The sequence below is a fragment of the Acinonyx jubatus genome, chromosome C1 (genome assembly GCF_027475565.1).
Source record: "Acinonyx jubatus isolate Ajub_Pintada_27869175 chromosome C1, VMU_Ajub_asm_v1.0, whole genome shotgun sequence".
NCBI lineage: Eukaryota > Metazoa > Chordata > Mammalia > Carnivora > Felidae > Acinonyx > Acinonyx jubatus.
The window spans coordinates 41,130,984-41,152,446 of NC_069381.1; the positions used below are offsets into that span (position 1 = coordinate 41,130,984).

General features: G+C 38.4%; 1 protein-coding gene across 3 annotated transcripts in view; it reads right to left on the reverse strand.

Annotated features, from left to right (window-relative positions):
• Nucleotides 1-21,263, reverse strand: part of NRDC (nardilysin convertase) — a 105,077-nt gene extending 83,814 nt beyond the window's left edge. For 2 of the 3 annotated variants that reach the window (XR_003420181.2, XM_027059208.2), the window contains exon 1: nucleotides 20,757-21,248. Coding sequence is in view for 2 of the 3 variants with exons in the window: in XM_027059208.2 (XP_026915009.1) it covers nucleotides 20,757-21,100 (344 nt within the window). In the remaining variant the exon portion in view is untranslated. Of the gene's footprint in view, nucleotides 1-20,756 lie in introns of all 3 variants that reach the window. The other variant, XM_027059209.2, reaches the window with a different exon arrangement.
• Nucleotides 21,264-21,463: the final 200 nt, after the last annotated feature.

The window sequence follows — 21,463 nt, forward strand, 5'->3', positions numbered from 1 at the left end:
GCCTAGGCCTCAAGATGTCTTGCAGCTTCTGCCTTTACTCTCTTGGGAACCAGTTGCCATGTAAAGTAATACAAGCCAGACTGAATAAGCAGAGATTTTGTGCAGACAGAAGGCCCACTTTCTCACTGTCCTCACCAAGGTCCCAAACATGTGACTGAAGTCACCTTAGATACTCTAGCTCCAGTCAACCCACCGAATGAATGCAGCACACAAGTGTGACCCTAGGCACAAAAGAGTGCCCAGCTATCCCACAGAATTTTAAGAAATAATAAATCATTGTTGCTTTGAGCCACTTAAATTGTGAGGTAGACTGTTACACAACAATACCAATATCCTGGGAGAACTCAAATGGTTGAGCAACACCACTTCTAGATATAAAGCAGGGACTCAAACAGGATTTGTAAATCAATGTTCATAGCAGCATTATTCACAACAGCTAAAAGGTGCAAACAACCCAATGTCTATCATTGGATGAATGGATAAACAAAATGTGGTATATGCACACAACAGAGTATTTTTCAGCTTTAAAAAGGAAAGAAATTCTGGAGCACCTGGGTGGCTCAGTTGGTTAAACGTCCCACTTCAGCTCAGGTTATGATCTCATGGTTTGTGGGTTCAAGCCCCGTGCTGGACTCTGTGCTGACAGCTCAGAGCCTAGAACCTGCTTCAGATTCAGTGTCTCCCTTTTTCTCTGCCCCTCCCCCATTCACATTCTCTGTCTCTCAAAAATGAACAAACGTTAAAAAAATAATAATAATACAAAAAAGGAAAGAAATTCTGACACATGCTACATGATGGATGAATTCTGAAGACACACTAAGTGATATAAGCCAGATAGAAAAGGACAAATATTGTGTAATTTCACTTAAACGACATACCTACAGAAGCCAAATTCACTGCAAGAAAGTAGAACGGTAGTTGCCAGGGCTTGGGAGGGGGGCGGAAATGGAGAGTTATTGTTTAATGAGTTCAGAGTTTCAGCTTGACAAGATGAAAAGATATGGAGATGGATGGTGGTGATGACTGTACAATATAAACATACTTAATGCTACTGAACCATACACTTAAAAATGGTTAAAATGGTAAATTTTGTTATGTATAGTTTACCACATTTTTAAAAAGCACAACTCTTCCCCACTTGATTTCATAATCAAACAAGAGAAAGTTACAGGAATAGATAAGTAGAAAGGAAAATATCAGCTTTATCTTTGATAAAAAGGTAGGATGAAGAACATGGCTTAAGAGTGGTTCAGAAATGGCTTGCAAACACTATGAATTAAAGTTATCAACCAAAATAGAACTATTTCCCCCCAAAGCAGAACTTGTCCTGCACTCAGTTTACTGTACTAGAAAAGAATATGCCAAAGTACTTGCTGGCTACAGGCTGGAAAGAAGTGAGAGATGAACAGATTAAATTGGCACATGCCCCAGGTAATTCTACTGCACTCATTAATCAGATAAATCACTCCTCCAGTGAAGAGAAGAGGTAAAGAAAGAAGCTACGAGTTTTTTTGTGCCTTGAGGGAGGGGAAGAAAGGCTCCACTGCAGAATCCTTGGCTGCAAACCCCTCACCTGTGTCCCCAGCCCATCCTGGCTCTTGCATTTTCCCATAGCAAAGTCCCTCCACACTTAACCAGTGTTATAGTAGTATATAATAGTTTCAAAAGAAAACAGAGGAGAAGAACTAGAAAAAAATTTTTTTGAGAAAATTTCCTGGCTGGAGTTCCTGAGTGGCTCAGTCAGTTAAGCTTCTGATTCTTGGCATCAGCTCAGGTTATGATCGAGCAGTGGTGAGATCGAGCTCCACACTGAGTGTGGAACCTGCTCGGGATTCTCTCCCAATCTCTCTCTCTCTCTCACTGCCCCTCTCCTGCTCATGTGCGCATGTATGTGTGTGTGCGTGCTCTCTCTCGTTCTCTCTCAAATTAAATAAACATAGAAAAGAAAAACTTCCTGGAACTGAAGAACATACATTCTAGACTGACTGAGGAATAAAGGTACAACAAAACAAATGCATTGATTGTTACTGATATGTTTGACCAAAGCTGGAGAAGTTTTAAAGCTCTGGCAGAGTAGCAGGGAAAAATTCATGTTAGATAACAAAGCGCACTAAACAAAAATAATAAAGCATCTTAGATATAACACCAAAAGTACACACGGCAAGAGAAAAAAAATAAACTAGACATCATCAAAATTGAAAACTTCTGTGCTTCAAAGAATAGTACCAAAGGAAAAACTTTGCAAATCATTTATCTAATGAGATCCATATCTAAAACACAACAACTATTACTACTCAATTAAAACAAAAAATAAAGATGAGCAAAGGATCTGAATAGACATTCTCCGAATAAGATATACATGGTATAAGACAACAAGACAACCAAAAACCACATGAAAAGATGTTCAACATCAGCCATCAGAGAAATGCAAATCATAATGAGATACCACTTTACACCTACCAGGAGGGCTATAATCAAAACTACAATGAGCTATCACCTCACACCTGTCAAAATGACTAAAATTAACGACACAGGAAACAAGAGATGAGGGTGAGGATGAGGAAAAAGGGGAACCCTCCTACCCTGTTGGTGGGAATGCAAACTAGTGCAGCCACTTGGAAAACAGTATGAAGTTTCCACAAAAAGGTAAAAATAGCAATTTTATGATCCAGCAACTGCACTACTAGGTATTTACCCAAAAGATCTAAAAATACTGGTTTGAAGGGATACATGCACCCTGATGTTTAAAGCATTATCTACAATAGCCAGATTATGGAAAGAGCCCAAATGCCCACTGACTAATGAATGGATAAAGATACATATATATGAACATTACTCAACCATAAAAAAGAATGAAATCTTGTCATGTGCAATGACATGGATGGAGATGGAGAGTATTATGCTAAATGAAATAAGTCAGAGAAAGACAAACACCATATGATTTTACTCATATTAAGTATTATGAAACAAATGAGAATTTAAGAAACAAAACAGAAGAACATGGGAGGGAGGGGTGGACAAGAGAGAGGCAAACCATAAAAAAGACTCAACTACAGAGAACAAACTGAAGGCTGCTGGAAGGGAGGTGGGCAGGGGGATGGGTTAAATGTGTGATGGGTATTAAAATGGGCACTTGTGATAAGCACTGGGTACTGTTGTGATAAGCAATGGGTGTTGTTATGTAAGTGATGAATCACTAAATTCTACACCTGAAACTAATATTGTACTGTATGTTAAATAACTGGAATTTAAACAAAAACCTGAAACTTAAAAAAAAAAAAAAAAGATTGTAACAAGTATTGGTGAAGATGCAGAGAAATTGGAATTCTTTTACACTGCTAGAGAAAATTGTAAAATGGTACAGCCACTTTGAAAAATAGTCTGAAAAAAATCCTCAAATGGATAACAAGTTTCCATCTGATCCAGCAATTATGCCCCTCTTTATTATATACCCAAAATAAATAAAAACATAAGTTCACACAAAAGCTTGTACATATATGTTCACGGCAGCATTACTCATAATAACCAAACAGTGTCCACCAACTGTTGAAACAAATAAAATGCGGCATATTCATACAATGGAATATTACTCAGAAATAAATGAAGTTCTAACACATGGTACAACACAGATGAACCTTAAAAACAATATACTAAATTAAAGTAGCCAGTCACAAAGGATGAAAAATTTATGATTCCATTTACATGAAATGTCCAGAATAAGCAAATCTAGAGAGCAGAAGACAGATGAGTGTTTGCCTAGGGCTATGGAGATGGGGGACTGGGGAGACTGACAGGTGAGGAGTAAAGGATTCCTTTTTGAGGTAATAAAAACATTGTGGTTATGGATGCACAACTGCAAATACACTAAGAGCTATTAAGTTGTACACTTTAAATAAAGTGTATTGTGTGATGTGTGACTTAGATCTCAATAAAGCTGTTCTTAGAAATAAGGCAATTAGGAGCACCTGGGTGGCTCAGTCGGTTAAGTAGCCAACTTCGGCTCAGGTCATGATCTCAGTTTGCGGGTTCCAGCCCCACATCAGGCTCTGTGCTGACAGTTCAGAGCCTGGAGCCTGCTTCAGATTCTGTGTCTCCCTCTCTCTCTGCCCCTCTCTGACTCATGCTCACTCTCCCTCCCCCAAAAATAAACATTAAAAAAAAAATTTTTAATAAAAAATTTTTAAAAATAAGGCAATTAAAGAGAAAACAGTTGTTCAAGAAAGAAAATATAATTAGGGTAGACTACATGTCCCAGTACAAACAATATTTGGATACTGCAAATACTGAATACTGTTTATCAAAAAAACTGGGATGTATTTTACAATAGAGAAAGGGAAGAGGGGAGAGTTAGATATAAATTTCATTACCAGAAAAGACCTGGCTAATGAAAAATAAAAAATTATTTATTTTAGCAACATAATCAACTAGATTAAGATTTGTGTCAAGTAAAATAAACAGTAAGAAATCATTATTGTTTTTGTCTACATAACATGAAGATTTTTTGAAAAACCCTCCCTGCAAGTAAAAAATATGAACTTTTAGGCCATAATATAATGAAATAAGAAATCAACAAAATGGAACGTAGTAAAGATCCCTGAAAAAATATCCATGCATTTATGAAAACCTAACATATGATAGTTAGCATTACAGGAAAAAAAGACATACCAGGAATTAAGAAACTATGGTTACAGCCTTTAAAAAAATATTTCATGATACATTAAATTCTCTGAAATTCAAATTTCAGTCTCCATAAAGTTTTACTGGCACACAGCCACACTCATTCATTTACATATCATCTATTGCTGCTTTCTCCTTCCAAAGACCTTTGTGGCATTTTCACTGTTGTGCACTGCAGGCTCCACACTGTAAAAATTGCAGCAATGCACTTTATCACCCACCAGCATTTCAAGTGCCACATGTATCACTGTAAGTGCAACTTTTTAAAAAATATTTTTGAAAATGTTTTATTTTTGAAAGACAGAGTGCAAGTAGGAGAGTGGCAGAGAAAGAGAGAGACAGAGAATCCAGGCTCTGAGCTATTAGCACAGGACTTGAACCCACCAACAGTGAGATCATGACCTGAGCTTAGATGCCCAACTGAGCCACACAGGTGCGTGCCCCAGTGCAACTTTTTTTAAAGTGGCAATACATATTCATCATGTCCAAATAAGGAAAGGGAAAAGTGAAATTCAAATGTCACACTTTTAGTGTGGATTTTGTTACCAAATAATAGCAAAATGCTGTGTTTATTATGTAATATTATAGCTATGCTAAAAGAATAAAATGTTATTACCAATACTTAGCACTCATCACAGTATTCACAACTCACAGAAGAGCAACACTCAGAAAAATCAGAAAATTTAAAATGAAATACCTCATTACAGTAGAATTTCTTCACAAAAATTAAAGATGAAAATGAGACTACAACCAAAGTAAGTTTCTGAGTAGCTCCATTTGTTAGCTAAGCAAGGAAAACTATTTACCAATGACGAGTTAGACTGTATTTTGTAACAGCTGAAAAAATTTATAAAATTAATTATTAATTAAACTATTAGCCTGTTGGTGAGTACTGCTCAAAGATTTGAGGACCTTAGTAACTGATAAGCAATTAAAAACAAGGCAAATGATTTCAAGATTTTGACTTTTGATGTACCTAGAGATGTTACCAACAACTCAGCTGTTTACTTGAAGAGTCAGTGCCAAGTCTGAAGTGACTGAGTAATTAGCTTCCATGAATATTCTGCAAGAACTACAGATAAGAATATTTTAAAAGGGGTTGAGAAAACATGAATGTACTACAACTGTAAGTGGGATCTAATATATAGTCCCACTAATGTTGGTAAAATAGGTATGGAGCAGAAAAAAAGATTTAGTTGGACAAATTTACCTTTTGTGAGGTGTTTCAAAGTCTATGATTATTCATGATCTTATCAGCAGTACTCCACAGAAAATATATGAATCTATCACGTATTAGTGAGACAGTAGTGTCACTTATTCTCGTACACTTCACAATCATCAGTTCTGTAAATTTTTGTTAGAAATAGAGGCAGAATATCTTGAATTACCCTTATTGTAGAGCAGTTTGATGGCTCAGCAATGGGAACATTTTATTGCAATTTTTGAGCTCAAGGCTAAGACAAATTTTTCTGCAAAAAAACCGCCTTCCACCACTATTGTCAAACACCAAATGGCTTTGGAAATTAGCTTTTGCTGAAGGCTCCATAATGTTTCTGAATGAATTCAACCCAAAATTACAAAATAGCACTTATGCAAAACATCTTATGGTAAAGTCATTTCAACAACAACGAAAGTTATCTGAATCACAATAATGGCAAACTGCTTTATACACTTCCCGTGCTGTCAAAAGTTAAAACAAGAAGCCATAGCTCCATTACCACACAAATTTGCAGCAGTTATGTTTTCCAAGCAAACTCTAGTTCCAGCAAGTTTTTCAGATTTTGGTGCAAGCATAAGGGAAATTTCCATATTTGTAAGTCCTTTTAACTGTGCAAAGACTCCATCTAATTAAGGAGGTTCCACCTAATTTTCAATCAGAAATGATTAATCTACTATGTAATAACATGCTAAGGGGCAAAAATATCACAAGAATCTAACAGAATTCTATAAATGCTTTCCAAGCAATGAATATGCTAAATTAAAAGCATATACTCAGGGACTGATATCAGTATTTAGTAGTAACTATCAGGATGAAAACACATTTTCAAAGATGAAATCTGTAAAATCTCATTACAAATCAGTATTAACAGATGCATATTCACAATCAACTTTGATTACAAGAAACACTGACTGTGAACCCCCCAAAAAACAAATGTTACCCCAATAAAAAGAATTTCACTGTGGGCACCTGGGTGGCCCAGTTAGTTAAATACCTGACTCTTGATTTGGGCTCAGATCTCATGGTTGTGAGATCAAGCCCCACAATGGGCTGGTGCTGAGTGTAGAGTCTGCTTAAGATTCTCTCTCTCCTTCTCCCTCTCACCCCCACCCCCAACCACCCCGAAGCATAAGTTCTCTCTCAAAAATAAAAGAAAAAAAGGAAGAAAGAAAACAAAGAATTCCACTCTTCTCACTAGTAAATCTGTATTATCAAAAAAGTACTATTACTATATTTTGAACTTAATACAAATTTTATTTAAAATTTGCAAAGGCACCTTGGTGGCTTAGTTGGTTAAATGTTGGACTTCAGCTCAGGTCATGGTCTCACCGTTTGTGAGTTCTAGCCCTACATCAGGCTCTGTGCTGACAGCCTGGAGCCTGCTTTGAATTCTGGGTCTCCCTCGCTCTCTGCCCCTCCCCCACATGCACTCTGTCTCTCTCTCAAAAATAAACATTAAAAAAATTTTTTTTTTAATTTGCAGAAATTTTGGAAGCACCTGGTGGCTCAGTCAGTTAAGTATCCGACTTTGGCTGAGGTCATGATCTCACGGTTCGTGGGTTTAAACCCCACATCAGGCTCTGTGCTGACAGCTCAGAGAATGGAGTTCAGCTCCGATTCTGTGTCTCCCTCTCTCTCTGCCCCTCCACTGCTTGCGCTCTCTCTCTCTCTCTCTCTCTCACTCAAAAATAAATATTTAAAAAAAAAAAAACTTTAAAATTTGCAGAAATTTTTAAAAATTGCAGAAATGCTTTCTTCCTTGTTATAAAAGTACCCACCTAATATCTTTAATTTTGCCTCTTAACTGGCAAGCCTAAAACGTTTACTATTTACCCTTTAAAGAAAACATTTGGTGACTTCTGGGATATAGACTTCAAAAGGTGTATTGGACAACTGGTTGTCCCTATTTTTTAAAAAGTGATAAAATTAGATCCATATCCTATAAAAAGCAAAACTGTAAAACTTCTAGAAGAAAATAAGATGAAAAAAACACAAACCATAAATATAAAGATAAAGTACTATGACTAACTTTTCAGACTTTATAAACAAAGGATAAAGATAAGCTATACAGACTTAGAGAATATATTTGCAACTCATATAACCAACAAAGGATTCAAAATATGTAAATTATCAATTTTAAAGAAGAAGAGAAAGAACACTCCCCTCCAACAAAATGGGCAGTTCATAAAAGGAGAAATCCAAATGGCCAGGAAACATGAAATAATGCCTGATCTTATTAGTAATAAGGTAAAATGCAAACAAAAGGACTTTTTGAAAGAGAAAATACATCCTACAGATCAATTCTCAGTAATTTTTTTAAAGTCTGATTTCTTATTATTTCTGAGAAAAAGAGAGAGAGAGGCAGAGGGAGAGGGATAATCCCAAGCAGGCTCCACGCTGACACAGGGCTCATGTGCAGGAGATCGTGACCTGAGCTGAAGACACTTAACTGACTGACCCACCCAGGAGCCCCTCAGTAATTTTTAAATCTAACAATATCAAGAGTTGGTAGGAAACTCTATAAAAGCAGGAACACTAATGCTCTATTGGCATAAATGTAAAATAAAACAGTACAACCAGTTAGAAGAGTATTTTGGAAACATCTAGTAAAAAACAAGTTGTTTCAGGGGAAAAAAAAAAAGAGAGGAGCACCTGGGTGGCTCACTTGGTCGAGCTTCCAACTTCGGCTCAGGCCATGATCTCCCGATTCATGGACTGGAGCCCTATATCCGGCTCGCTGCTGTCAGTGTGGAGACCACTTCAGATTATCTGTGCCCCCACCCCCCCACCGCCCCTCCCAGACTCACATTCCCTCTCAAAAATTAAAAACAAAAACAAAAACAAAAACTTTTTCCCTTATAGGTATATATACTCTCAAATGTGTGCCCAAGGAGTCATGTATAAAAATGCTCACTGAACAGGCACCTAGGGGGCTTAGTCATTAGTCAGTTAAGCCATCTGACTTTGGCTCAGGTCATTATCTCCCGGCTGGAGAGTTTGAATTCCACATCCAGTGAGCTCAAGCCCTGCTTCAGGTGAACGCTGCTTTTCTTTCTCTCATGGGATTCTCTCTCTCTCTCTCTCTCTCTCTCTCTCTCTCTGCCCCTCACAAGACTCTCTCTCTCTCTCTCTGTCCCTGCTCATTTGTGCCCTCTCTCAAAAGAGAAAAAGAAAAAATGTTCACTGAACACTAGAAACAAATTAAATGTCAACAATCAGAGAAAAGATAAATTGTGGCATAATCATAAAAAAAATAACAGAAACCTGGGAATAATCTAAATGACCAATAATAGGAAAACAGACAAATTATGATATATTCATACAAGATATTACTAAAGAGCATTTACCGTTAATAACTAGAGTATTACACTTTATTAGCACTGATAAATCTCAAAAGCAATGCTAAACCAAAGGAAAAAAAAAGGCAGGTTCTGAGACATCTAATATGACAATTTCTATTTGTATGTCTTAAAACATGCAAAAACAAGAATATATACTGTTTACAGATAAATGTACATTTGATAAAAAGTATAACAATATATATAGGAATGAATTTTATCAAATTCAGATAATGGTTAATACTGGGAAAAGAGGGTAGGGAATGAAATGAGAGAAGCAGTTATAAAAAGCTTCAACTGTATTGGTATGGTTTTATTTCTTTTATTTTAAATTTTTTTTTTTTAATGTTTATTTTTGAGAGAGACAGCATGAGCGGGGCAGGAGCAGAGAGAGAGGGAGACACAGAATCTGAAGTAGGCTCCAGGCTCTAAGCTGTCAGCACAGAGCCCAACGCGGGGCTAGAACTCACAAACTGAGATCATGACTGACCTAAAGTCGGACACTTAACCGACTGAGCCACCCAGGCACTGCAGTATGGTTTTATTTTTTTAAAAAAATTTTTTATCTGAAACAAAAGCAAGAAATAAAATAAAAGAAAGACTGAAAAACTTATCTTTATATAACAATCAGAGCAGAGGAGAAAAGGATGAAAGAGTCAGAGATGGAAGCAAGGCTGAGACAGGTACTACTGTAGGCACTGGGGATTCAGCAGTGAACAAAACAGACTCCTTGCTCTCACAAACCAGTAAATATATAGTATATCAAGTGGCAATAAGTGCTATGAAGAAACATAACCATGAGAAAGGGTATAGGGATTGGGAACCTGAGTAAAATTGTTATTTTATACAGGGTTCTATTTAAAGCCAATGAAATTGGATGAGATAATGCAGGGAGCAAAGGTAGCCAGGGAAAAGAAGAGGTCTGAGAACTGAGCCCTCGGTACTCCAAGATTTAGAGGTCAAGGAGATAAGAAGGAACCTTCAAGTGAGGCAGAAAGAGAACTAGAACAGTGCTGACTGACCTGGGAGCCATCTGAAAAAAGCATTTCAAGAAGGAAAGAATGATTAACCATGTCATATGATACTGAAAGGCCAAGAAAGATAAGAACTTGAGAACGGCTCAACTGTAAAGGATATTGGTGATCTTGAAAACAGCTGTTTTGATATAGCAATAGTGGCAAAAGACCACTCTTGAGTTCAAGAAATTATGGGAGTGTCAACTATACCTCAATTAAAAAAATAAAAATTGGGGGGGTGGGGAGTACATGGGTAGCTCAGTCGGTTAAGTGTCCGACTTTGGCTCAGGTCATGATCTAGCAGTTTGTGAGTTCCAACCCTGCGTCGGGCTCTGTGCTGACGGCTCAGAGCCTGGAGCCTACTTCAGATTCTGTGTCTCCCTCACTCTCTCTGCCCCTCCCCCATTCCCACTCTGTCTCTCTCAAAAATAAATAAAAACATTTCAAAAAAATTTTTAAATAGGGGCACCTGGATGGTTCAGTTGGTTGAGCATCCAACTTAGCTCAGGTCATGATCTTGCAGTTTGTGAGTTTGGGCCCCGCGTCGGGCTCTGTGCCGAGAGCTCAGAGCCTGGAGCCTGCTTCTGACTCTGTGTCTCCCTCTCTCTCTCTGCTCCTCCCCTGCTCATGCTGTCTCCTTCTCTCTCAAAAATAAACATTAAAATTAATTAATTAATTAATTAATTAATTAATTAATTAATTTGGGGGATGCCTGGGTGGCTCAGTCGGTTATGCATCCAACTTCGGCTCAGGTCATGATCTCACGGTTCATGAGTTTGAGCGCCACATGGGGCTCTGTGCTGACAGCTCAGAGCCTGGAGCCTGCTTCGGATTCTGTGTCCAACCCCCTACCCCACCCCTCCCGCCCCCTCACCCCCGCTTTCTCTGCTCCTTCCCTACATGCGCGCGTGCTTTCTCTCTCTCTCTCAAAAATAATAAACATTAAAAATATTTTTCAATTTTTTAAATGATAGTATGGAACATATTAATGGCAATGAAAGCTATAAATCACACATTAAATGAAAAAATATATATATTAAAATGGACATTATCTCAAAAAAAAGAAATAATGAGAATAGGCGAACTGCAAATTTCAAGTGTAGACAATTCTTTTAACAAGCTTTGCTACAAAGAAAACCAAGAAACTTGAGTAGATGGAAGGTATAGCTCACAGAGGATGTGGAAAAAAAAAAGTCTTTCCCCTGAAGACAGGAATGATTACAACATATTTATATACTCGTGGAAATGATCCAGTAAAAGAGAGAAACTGGTAATGCAGAATGGAAGGGGAACGACTGCTGGAATTGATGGACAGCATCAACAAAGAGCAGATGGGGCTAGTGCACAAATGAAGAGATGGGTCTTAAGAGGTACAGACATGTGACTCATTAGTAACATAAGAAAAGGCATGCAAAGACTCAAAGAGACAAAGTCCCTCCCTACAAAAATTTCAGAATAAGGGGTAAAGATAAATTTAACTTAAAAAATTTAAAGCAGCTTGAAAAAAATTGCTACAGGGGCACACAGGAGTGTAAATAACTCACATGTGGGAGGGGAAGACTGACCTAAAAGAGTGAGAAAGGATTCACAAGGGGCACCTGGCTGGCTCAGTCGGTCAAACATGCGATTCTTCATCTTGGGGTCATGAGTTAGAGCCCCACAGTGGGTGCTGAGATTACACACATACATAAGATTCACAAAGGAGGCAATACTTCAACTCACAAGGCAAATATGACCTAAGAGTACAGCATGTGCCAAGAAAGAGTACAAAACAGCACAACAGAAGATGAAACTAGAAAGAAACCAAAATGGACGGGCTTGGAGCTTATCTCCCATGGTAAAAAATATGCTTAGATGGAACCAAATGAGAACACAATCCATTTACACTAATCAGTGCTCAATACCTGTTCAGAATGTGTTTTCACAAAACAGCATTTTAGGCTATCATGTAATAAAAGCATTACCTAATAGGATTACCGTAAAAATTAAGTGAGATCAGGGCACCTGGGTGGCCCAATCGGTTAAGTGTCCAACTTCAGCTCAGGTCATGATCTTGCCATCCGTGAGTTCGAGCCCCGCGTCGGGCTCTGTGCTGACAGCTCAGAGCCTGGAGCCTGTTTCAGATTCTGTGTCTCCCTCTTTCTCTGACCCTCCCCCATTCATGTTCGGTCTCTGTCTCAAAAATAAAAAAACGCTAAAAAAAAAAAAATTTAAGTGAGATAATCTACGTAAACTCCTTAGAATAGGACCCAGTATATAGTAGCCACTTAACAAATACCAGCTATTATTAGAACAAAGATTACTGTTGATGGTAGTGATATATATACGAAATAACTTTTCAAATTACAATCTACTTCCAACCCTCGCGAAAACAGTTAAATTCTGGTCCAACCATATAATTGAGCCTTCCGATGCCCCCCTCCCCCAAAATGCTAGAAATAGACTATACTCAGTTTCCTGTGAGTTGGACTGACTTCGTTCTGGGAAACAATATGACTATGAGACCTATGTCAGAGTGGAAGTCCCAGAATAAACCAATCATCTTGTCTGCCAGCTCTCCCAATTACAGATCATCTTTGAAACAGACAAGATCACCAGAGGTTACCCTACATATCTACCAAACTCATTAGGACTGGGTTCATTCCCAAAGGACTCTGTAGGGAATAAAGAGGCTTCTTAGGTAAAGAAAATTTGACAATATCTCATAAAATGGTAATGATTAACTATGGTATATCTACACAATGGACTGACTTTGTTGGTAGACAAAGTATGTATACCGAAAAACAGTAAGAAAATGTTCACGACATTATTAAATATATACCATTTTTTAAAAATTTTTTTAATGAGAGAGACAGAGACAAAATGTGAGTGGGTTGGGGCAGAGAGAGAGGGAGGCACAGAATTTGAAGCAGGCTCCAGGCTCTGAGCTGTCAGCCCAGAGCCTGATGCGGGGCTCGAACTCACAAGCTGTGAGATCATGACCTGAGCCGAAGTCGCTCGCTCAACCGACTGAGCCACCCAGGCGCCCCTACCATTTTTTTTAAATGTATAGCAAAACAGTATAGTACTGGCACAACATACACATAGACCAATGTAAAAGAATTGAGAGCCCAGAAATAAACCAATACATGCTTACATGATCAATTAATCTATGACAAAGAAGGCAAAAATATACAATGAGGAAAAGAAATTCTCTTCAATAAATGGTGGTAGGAAAACTGGACAGCTACATGAAAATGAATGGGCCCAAACCACCTTCTTACACCATACACAAAAGTAAACTCAAAATGGATTAAAAAACCTAAATTTAAGTCCTGAAACCATAAAACTCCTAAAAGAAAACATAGGTAGTAATCGCTTAAACATCAACCTTAGCAATATTTTTCTGGATATGTTTGCCCAGATAAGGGAAAACAAAAGCAAAAATAAACTGGGACCATAAAAAGCTTTTGCACAGAGAATGAAACCATCAACAAAACGAAAAGACAACCTCCTCACTGGAAGAACTGTGAATAACATATGCAATAAGGGGTTAATATACAAAATATATGAAGAACTCCTATGACTCAACACAAAAAAAACAAATAATCTGATTTAAAAGGGGCAAAAAATGGGCACCTTGGGACTTCAGTCAGTTAAGCGACTGACTCTTGATTTCAGCTTAGGTCATGATCTCCCAGTTCATGAGATCAAACCCCATGTAGGTTCTGCACTGACAGCACAAAGCCTGCTTGGGATTTTCTCTCTCCCTCTCTCTCTCTCTCTCTCTGCCCCTCCTATGCTCACACACATGTGCACTCCCTCACTCTCTCTCCCTCTCTCTCAAAATAAATAAGAATTTTTTTTAAAAAATGGGCAGAAGACTTGAATAGACATATTTCCAAAGAAAACATACAGATGGCCAACAGAAACATAAAAAGATGCTCAACATTACTAATCACAAAACCACAATGAGAAATGACCTCACACCAGTCAGCATAGCTAAAGGAGTAACAAGGCAAGCATGTGGAGAAAAGGGAACCATTGTGCATTACTAGTGAGACTGTAAATTGGTGCAACCACTATGGAAAACAGTATAGCAGTTCCTCAAAAACTAAAAATACAAGTATCACAGGATCCAATAATTCCACTTCTGGGTATTTACCCAAGAAAAATGAAAACACTAATTCAAAAAGATATATGCACCCTGTATTTACTGCAACATTATTTACAATAGCCAAGATATGGAAGCAACCTAAGTGTCCACTGACAGATGAATGGATAAAGATGTGGTATACATACATGATGGAATATTAGTCGTGAGAAAGAATGAAATCTTGCCATTCATGAAAAGATGGATGGACCTACAGGTGAAATAAATCAGACAGACAAACACATTTAAATACCATATGATTTCACTTATATATGGAATCTGACAATCAAAACAAACAACAAAGGAAAACAGACTCGGAGAGAACTACTAGTGATCACCAGAGGGGAGGTGGTGGAGGGATAGGTAAAACAGGTGAAGGGGATTAAAAGGTACAAACTTCCAGTTATAAAATAAATAAGTCACGGGGAATAAAAGTACAGCATAGTGAATACAGTCAATAATATCATAATAACTTTGTGTGGTGACAGTAACTATACTTACTATGGTGAGCATATCACAATACATAGAATTGTCAACTCACTATGTTATACACCTGAAACTTACATGTCAACTAAATGTCAATTAAAAATATACATACAAATTACAAATGCATAGCACAAAGGAATAAAGACTATAAAAATGCAGTTACAAGTGGTTAATGCTGGAAGGAATGATTATAAGAATTTTTAAATTTTTTGTTATTTAAATTTCCTACAATGAATACCTAATACTTTTATTTACTGATCTTCTTTCATTATTAAAAAGTAAATAATCCAAATCAAATTCCTTCTTTCTTTCCCTAGAGAAATAAGCTTACTGAATATCATTCCTAATCATTTCTATATAAATCTAAACATAAAGAACTATATTTTAGGTAAACATATAATGAGAGGTGTTATTTTTTCCTTTTAAAAACAGAATTATAGGGGCGCCTGGGTGGCTCAGTCGGTAAAGCATCTGACTTCGGCTCAGGTCATGATCTCACAGTCTGTGGGTTCAAGCCCCCGTCAGGCTCTCTGCTGACAGCTCAGAGCCTGGAGCCTGTTTCAGATTCTGTGTCTCGCTCTCTCTCTGCCCCTCCCCCACTCATGCTCTGTCTCCCTCTGTCTCAAAAATAAACAAACATTAAAAAAAAAAAAGAATTATACAACCTACTTTGGTCTGCAACTAGCTTTTTTCATTCAACAATATATCAGGACATCTTTCCATTTCTTTTTTTTATTGCTATATATGATTTTCATTATATAAAAAACTTAATCTTTAGTCACTAATGGGCATTAAAGTTGTCGCCAATTTTTGCTATTACAAACAATGCTGCAAACATCATTTAATTGGGAACATATTGGGGTGCCTGGATGGCTCAGTCAAGTGACCAATTCTTGATTTCGACTCAGGTTGTGATCTCCAAGCACCGCATCATGCTCTGCTCAGAGCTCCCTCCCCTGCTTGTGCTCTCTCTCTCTCTCTCAAAATAAACTTCAAAACATTAAAAAATAATAAAGTAATTGGGAACATTATAGCTAATATCTGTGTGCTATGTGCCGAACACCACAAGCTTCTACATGAATTAAATACACAATATCACGTATATTATTACTACTTGTATAATTTACATTTTGTCTTCTGTAACCTACCCATTCATACTATTTTCCCTGAAAACCAACTAATTATGTTTTTAAATTGGCCAGGATACAAAAAAAATTTTTTTAAGTTTATTTACCTTTAGAAAGAGAGAGAGAGAGAACAACTGAGCAGGCACATGAGCAGGGGAGGGGCAGAGAGGGAAGGAGACACAGAATCCAAAGCAGCCTCCAGGCTCTGAGATGTCAGCACAGGACTTCAACCCACAAACTGTGAGAACATGATCTGAGGAGAAACCAAGGGTCGGAGGCTTAACTGACTGAGCCACCCAGGCACCCATGGCCAGGATACAAATTTAATCTAAAAAATTTCTGGCAGAATATCCCCATGAGTTCCATGAAAACACCTAGCATATGAGCACTCATGCATTTGTACATTCTACAAATATTATTTGAGAACCTACTATGTGCTGGACACTAAGTGAACAAGACATAGTCTCCATACTCACTGGTTTTAGCCTAGCTAAACTGAGTTAACAACGAGAGAGGAAAAAAAAGTAAAAAATAGAATACATCAATTAAAGAAAGACTAGTATCTTATATCAGTGCACACCATTCAAACACCATTCAATACACAATTATAATTACCTCCTAAACCAGTCTTGCCACATCCTATGGATCTGATCTTCAGATTCATCTTAAAACACTGGTTTACTTACGTCATTTTCATGCTCAAGAACCCACAACTTCTCTTAGTATTTCCCAAATACACCTCACCCATTCTCATTAGCTATTTCAACCTTCACCACTAAAGGATTCCTGTTTCCCACTACAACTCTTAAAGAATCACTTAAGTAAACCTCAATGCTTACTTTACAGAACAAAAAAGTCTATAAAGCAAGAATGCTTTCAGCACCTAACTGCCTGCATCCATACTCATTACACCTTCCTCCATTTTCAGTGAAGAGATTTTGTGTTCCTCTTCTCTAAACCAATCGCTTCATGAATATTCTTGATCCCGTCTCCTCACTACTATGTAAGGATTTTGTTCCCTCTATTATCTCCTGTATCTTCAACCTCTCCCTCTCTGATTCTTTTTTTCCCTCAGGCAATAAACATTCTCAAGTCTCTTCCACCTTGAAAAAAATTCTCCCTTCACCCCACATAATACTTTATCCTAAAATTTTCTCTCATCTCCTCCCCTTTAAAACCAAACCTCTCTAAAAATGTCTATCTCATTATCTAAAATTTCTCACCTTGTGACTCAATGAAGTCTAGCTTCTGCCTCCCTATCATTCCTTTAAAACAGCTGTCACCAGGAACAAACAATTTCTTGGGTCTCCATAAGATTGTTCTCAGTTCCTGGGGCACCTGGGTGACTCAAGTCGATTTAGTGTCCGACTTCGGCTCAGGTCATGATCTCACAATTTGGTTCATGGGTTCGAACCACCAGACTGTTAGTGCAGAGCCTGCTTGGGATTCTCACTCTCTGCCCCTTCTCCACTCATGCTTTCTCTCTCAAAATAAACTTCAAAAAAAAAAAAAAAAGATTTTTCTCAGTTCTTATAGTACCTGACTTCTCAGAATAATCTAACAATGATCATTCTTTGCATAAAGCATTTTCCACTGCTCTTCATTAAAAAAAAAAAAAAAAAAGCCCACTATCATCTAGTTTTTCTCCTTCCTAACTGTTCCTTTTCAATTTCAGTGGTTTATGGGCTGGTTTTCTTCTGTGTCCTTAAAGGTCCTCTGCCTTAGATTAATGTGCCCAAGGTCACATAACTAGTGACAGAAGACTAGATACACAAAGGACTAAAAATGCCATACTTTACACATGCTAACACCTCTTACATTTAATGCATTTGTGCTTCAGTATCTGCTCCCTAACTCTACCAAAAGTCTAGAAGAATTAGAATTCTTTTTAATGGACTAGAGAATTTTTGTAATGCTAAATCTTATTTCCAAAAGAAACATTTTAGTTCAAGCCCCAGTAGGGCTCTGTGCTGACAGTTCAAAGTCTGGAGCCCGCTTCTGATTCTGTGTCTCCCTCTGTCAGCTCCTTCCCTGCTAGCACTCTGTCTCTCTCTCAAAAATAAATTAACATTAAAAAAAAACAGTAGTTCCCAATTTGAAGTCCCTTAATTCTTCCAAATAAGGAAATCAACATTTACTAAACACTTATACAGATCCCTAAAAAAAAAACAGAATAGATGTCCTGTAGGTATGTTTAACATTTCACAAAAGCTAAACACAAATTACATATACATAAGTAAAATTCCACAGGCTATTACTTAATAAGTGCAGGTTGGTAAGCAAATCTTTCTAGGCATTATTTCACCCTAATAATCCTTTAATCAGGTCTGCCTCTGGTGCTTATTCACACATTCCAAAGACATATAATAAGACGGATATGTACTGTAACAGACGATGTACAAAATCCTACTGAAATACAGTTAAAGGAGGGATTGGTTCTACATATAAAAACTTCACAGAGAAGACATCTGAGAGGGTCCTAGAAGGATAATTCAGCTCTCTGGGCTGCAGATGCTTCATGTCTGTTTCTGGCTACAAAAATTCACAGAATTTCACTTTAGGTTGGATAAGTCTTTAAAGATCATCTAGCACTGAGGTTTTCCACCTTTTTTTTTTAAATAACAAAATCTTTTCTTTAGAAGTCTAATTGAAACTTTCAGTATATTAGAGATAAAAGCGGACTTGCTCTTTTGAAAGGAGAAAGTCACTGGAAAATACCTGTACTAATCAACCCCCATTCACTTTAAAATAAGAAAAACGAGACAGTAAGAAGAAAAATGATTTGACAAAGGCCCACATCGAAACAGAAATACAATATATTCAAAGAATTCTTCTTAAGTATTACCTCTTCTTTTAAATCTTTCCTAATTTTCTCCCTAAATGCAGTTTACAACTCCTTATATTATTCCTTAATATATATAACATATACTTCCATTATGGCTTCTATAAATTTTTAGCACCCTAATTTTAACTTTTTTTTTTTTTAACATTTATTTATTTTTGAGAGACAGGGCGAGACAGAGCACAAGTGGGAGAGGGGCAGAGAGAGGGGAGTACACAAAATGTGAAGCAGGCTCCAGGCTCTGAGCTGTCAGCACAGAGCCCGATGCGGGGCTCGAACTCATGGACCACGAAATCATGACCTAAGCCAAAATCGGCCGCTTAACCAACTGAGCCACCCAGGTGCCCCTAACTTTTTTTTTTTTTTTTTTAACACGTGTGTGTCCCTCTTCTACATTGGAAGCTCCCTGAACACAAAGGCTGTCTTACTCATTTTTTGTATGCCCAGCACTGAGAATAAAATTAAGTTATATCCAATCAAGTTTTAGAAAAGATTTAAGATAGCGCAGTGCGTGGCACACAAGACTTTAGTATTTGTCAAATAAATTTGCCAAAATAGGTCATTAAATGAAATAACATATCTAAAGCAGTTAGAACAGTATTTGACACATGGTGTATATTCTTTAAACATTAACTGTTAATATGTAATTTTACGTAGGCTAAAAAAACTGAAGCTATTACTGAACATTTAATCTAGAAAACTAAGCACCTTTAATCAAGGTTTCAATTTGCTCATTCACATATTACTAATGCAAACACATCTTTGATGAGAAAAAGATTTAGCCCATCCATAAAGATCTCTTGACCCTGCAGCCTGGAAAAAATAGTACAAAGAATTGTGTACTGTTAATCTCTAGACTTGAAGCTAAAGGAGAAATTCGGCCAGTCTTAAACTAGAAGCTAAATCACCTGTTTCAGTCATCTGTCCAATGGGAGTGATGGGGAGTGGAAAAGATTACCTCCAAGGTTCTTTCCTGTTCTAACACTGTAGAGGTTTCTAACAAATTGGGACCTAGAATCCTTCACCTTTCAACTCAACAGGAGCAAGAACTCTATAAAAATCAGTAAATGGTGCACTGGATTTGGTGTCAAATGGACAGGGTTTTTATATCAGTTGTAGTTAACAGTATAATTCTAAGTAAGAAGCCAACTCTCTGGATCTCAATTTCCTCAACCTGGAAAATGAAGTTGTTGGACAATATGATCTCTCTTTCAAATACATCATAGTCACAACATTCTATGAAATAAGCTACCTCTGAAAGAAATATTCAGGTACATGTTTAGAGGATTCCGGCATAAAACAAAAAGCAGACAATTTCAGAATTAAAAGAAACCTCAGAAGACTTCTATGACTCACACAACTCAGACCTACGTCCTCTCTAATCCACTTTGGAAGAGGTCACCCAAACATTCTAGTAATGAAGAACAACCCATAGAAACAAGCCACTTCATCGTAGGCCAACTATGACGCCCAAGTTTTTTTACTGAAGCCACACTACCCTCTAATAACTTCCACCCATTAGTTTTACCCCTCTCAACCAAGGGCACCTATTTATTTGCGGCCAGTGATAATATGCCCCTTAAATATCTTTTCCAAAATTAAAATTCCCAACTCCTTCAACCTTTCCTCATAACCTAATACCAAGACTCCCTCACCATCCAGCATGCCTTCCTCAGAGAACCCACCATTCTTAGCGAACGTCAAAATTACTCCAAGAGCCCTTCCCATTCTGACATCCTGATTCCTCGTGAAACTCAAGATTTCCCACTTGTCCGGCTGACACCACATGGAAGCCCCTAATTGCCCTCCACCCAAGGAAGCACCTGTGATGGGAAATGTGCCCCTGTTGCTCTTTCGGGAGACAGAAACAGAGAAGCCCCCACCCGGCTCTCCTCCCGGGTCCAAGCCTCCTCCCTCACCGGTACTGCTTGGGGTCGCTGGGAGACTTGACGATCTCAGGGTCTCCGGCATTACTAACAGACCCCCTTCGTCCCTCTTCCTCAGATTCATCAGCTCCTAGACGGGCAACACGGCCGCTCTCTCCCAAATCCTGTCCGTTGGACTGCAGGTCAGGACAGCTGCAGGTAGACTTCGCCTTGTTCCTTCCAGGCATGGTCAGAGTAGGAAAGGGTCTGGCAGCAGCCGAGTCTTCGCACCGACCCCGCGCTCGAATTCTCCACAGCGCCGCGGACTCCCGCCCGGCCTCAAACCACAACTTCCTCCCGGTGGCACAGACTGCAGCAACCGTGACTCTCCTCAGCATTCACCACCAAGCTAGAGCGATGGGCATCCCGCTCGCCTGGGCCCACCTCCTCCTCCTACTCCTCCAGCCGCTCCTCCTCCTCCGCGTTCCAGAGGCGGCGGCGGCCGGCGCTGGTGCTGCCGCAGCCGCTGGGGAGGACAGGCCTGAACCCCTCCCCCAATCCGGTCTGCCTCACACCAACTTCCCTCAAGCCCCCGCCCTCGCGGTCGCCGATGACGTTACTGATTCTAGCCAATCAGTAGGCAAGAAGAGAGGTCACGCGCATGCAAACAACCAATGGGAACAGGGAATAAAAAGAACCAAAGCGACCGGGCCGGATTTTTAGAGCACCTAGAAACCTAGGGTGGGCGGGGCGAGGAAGTA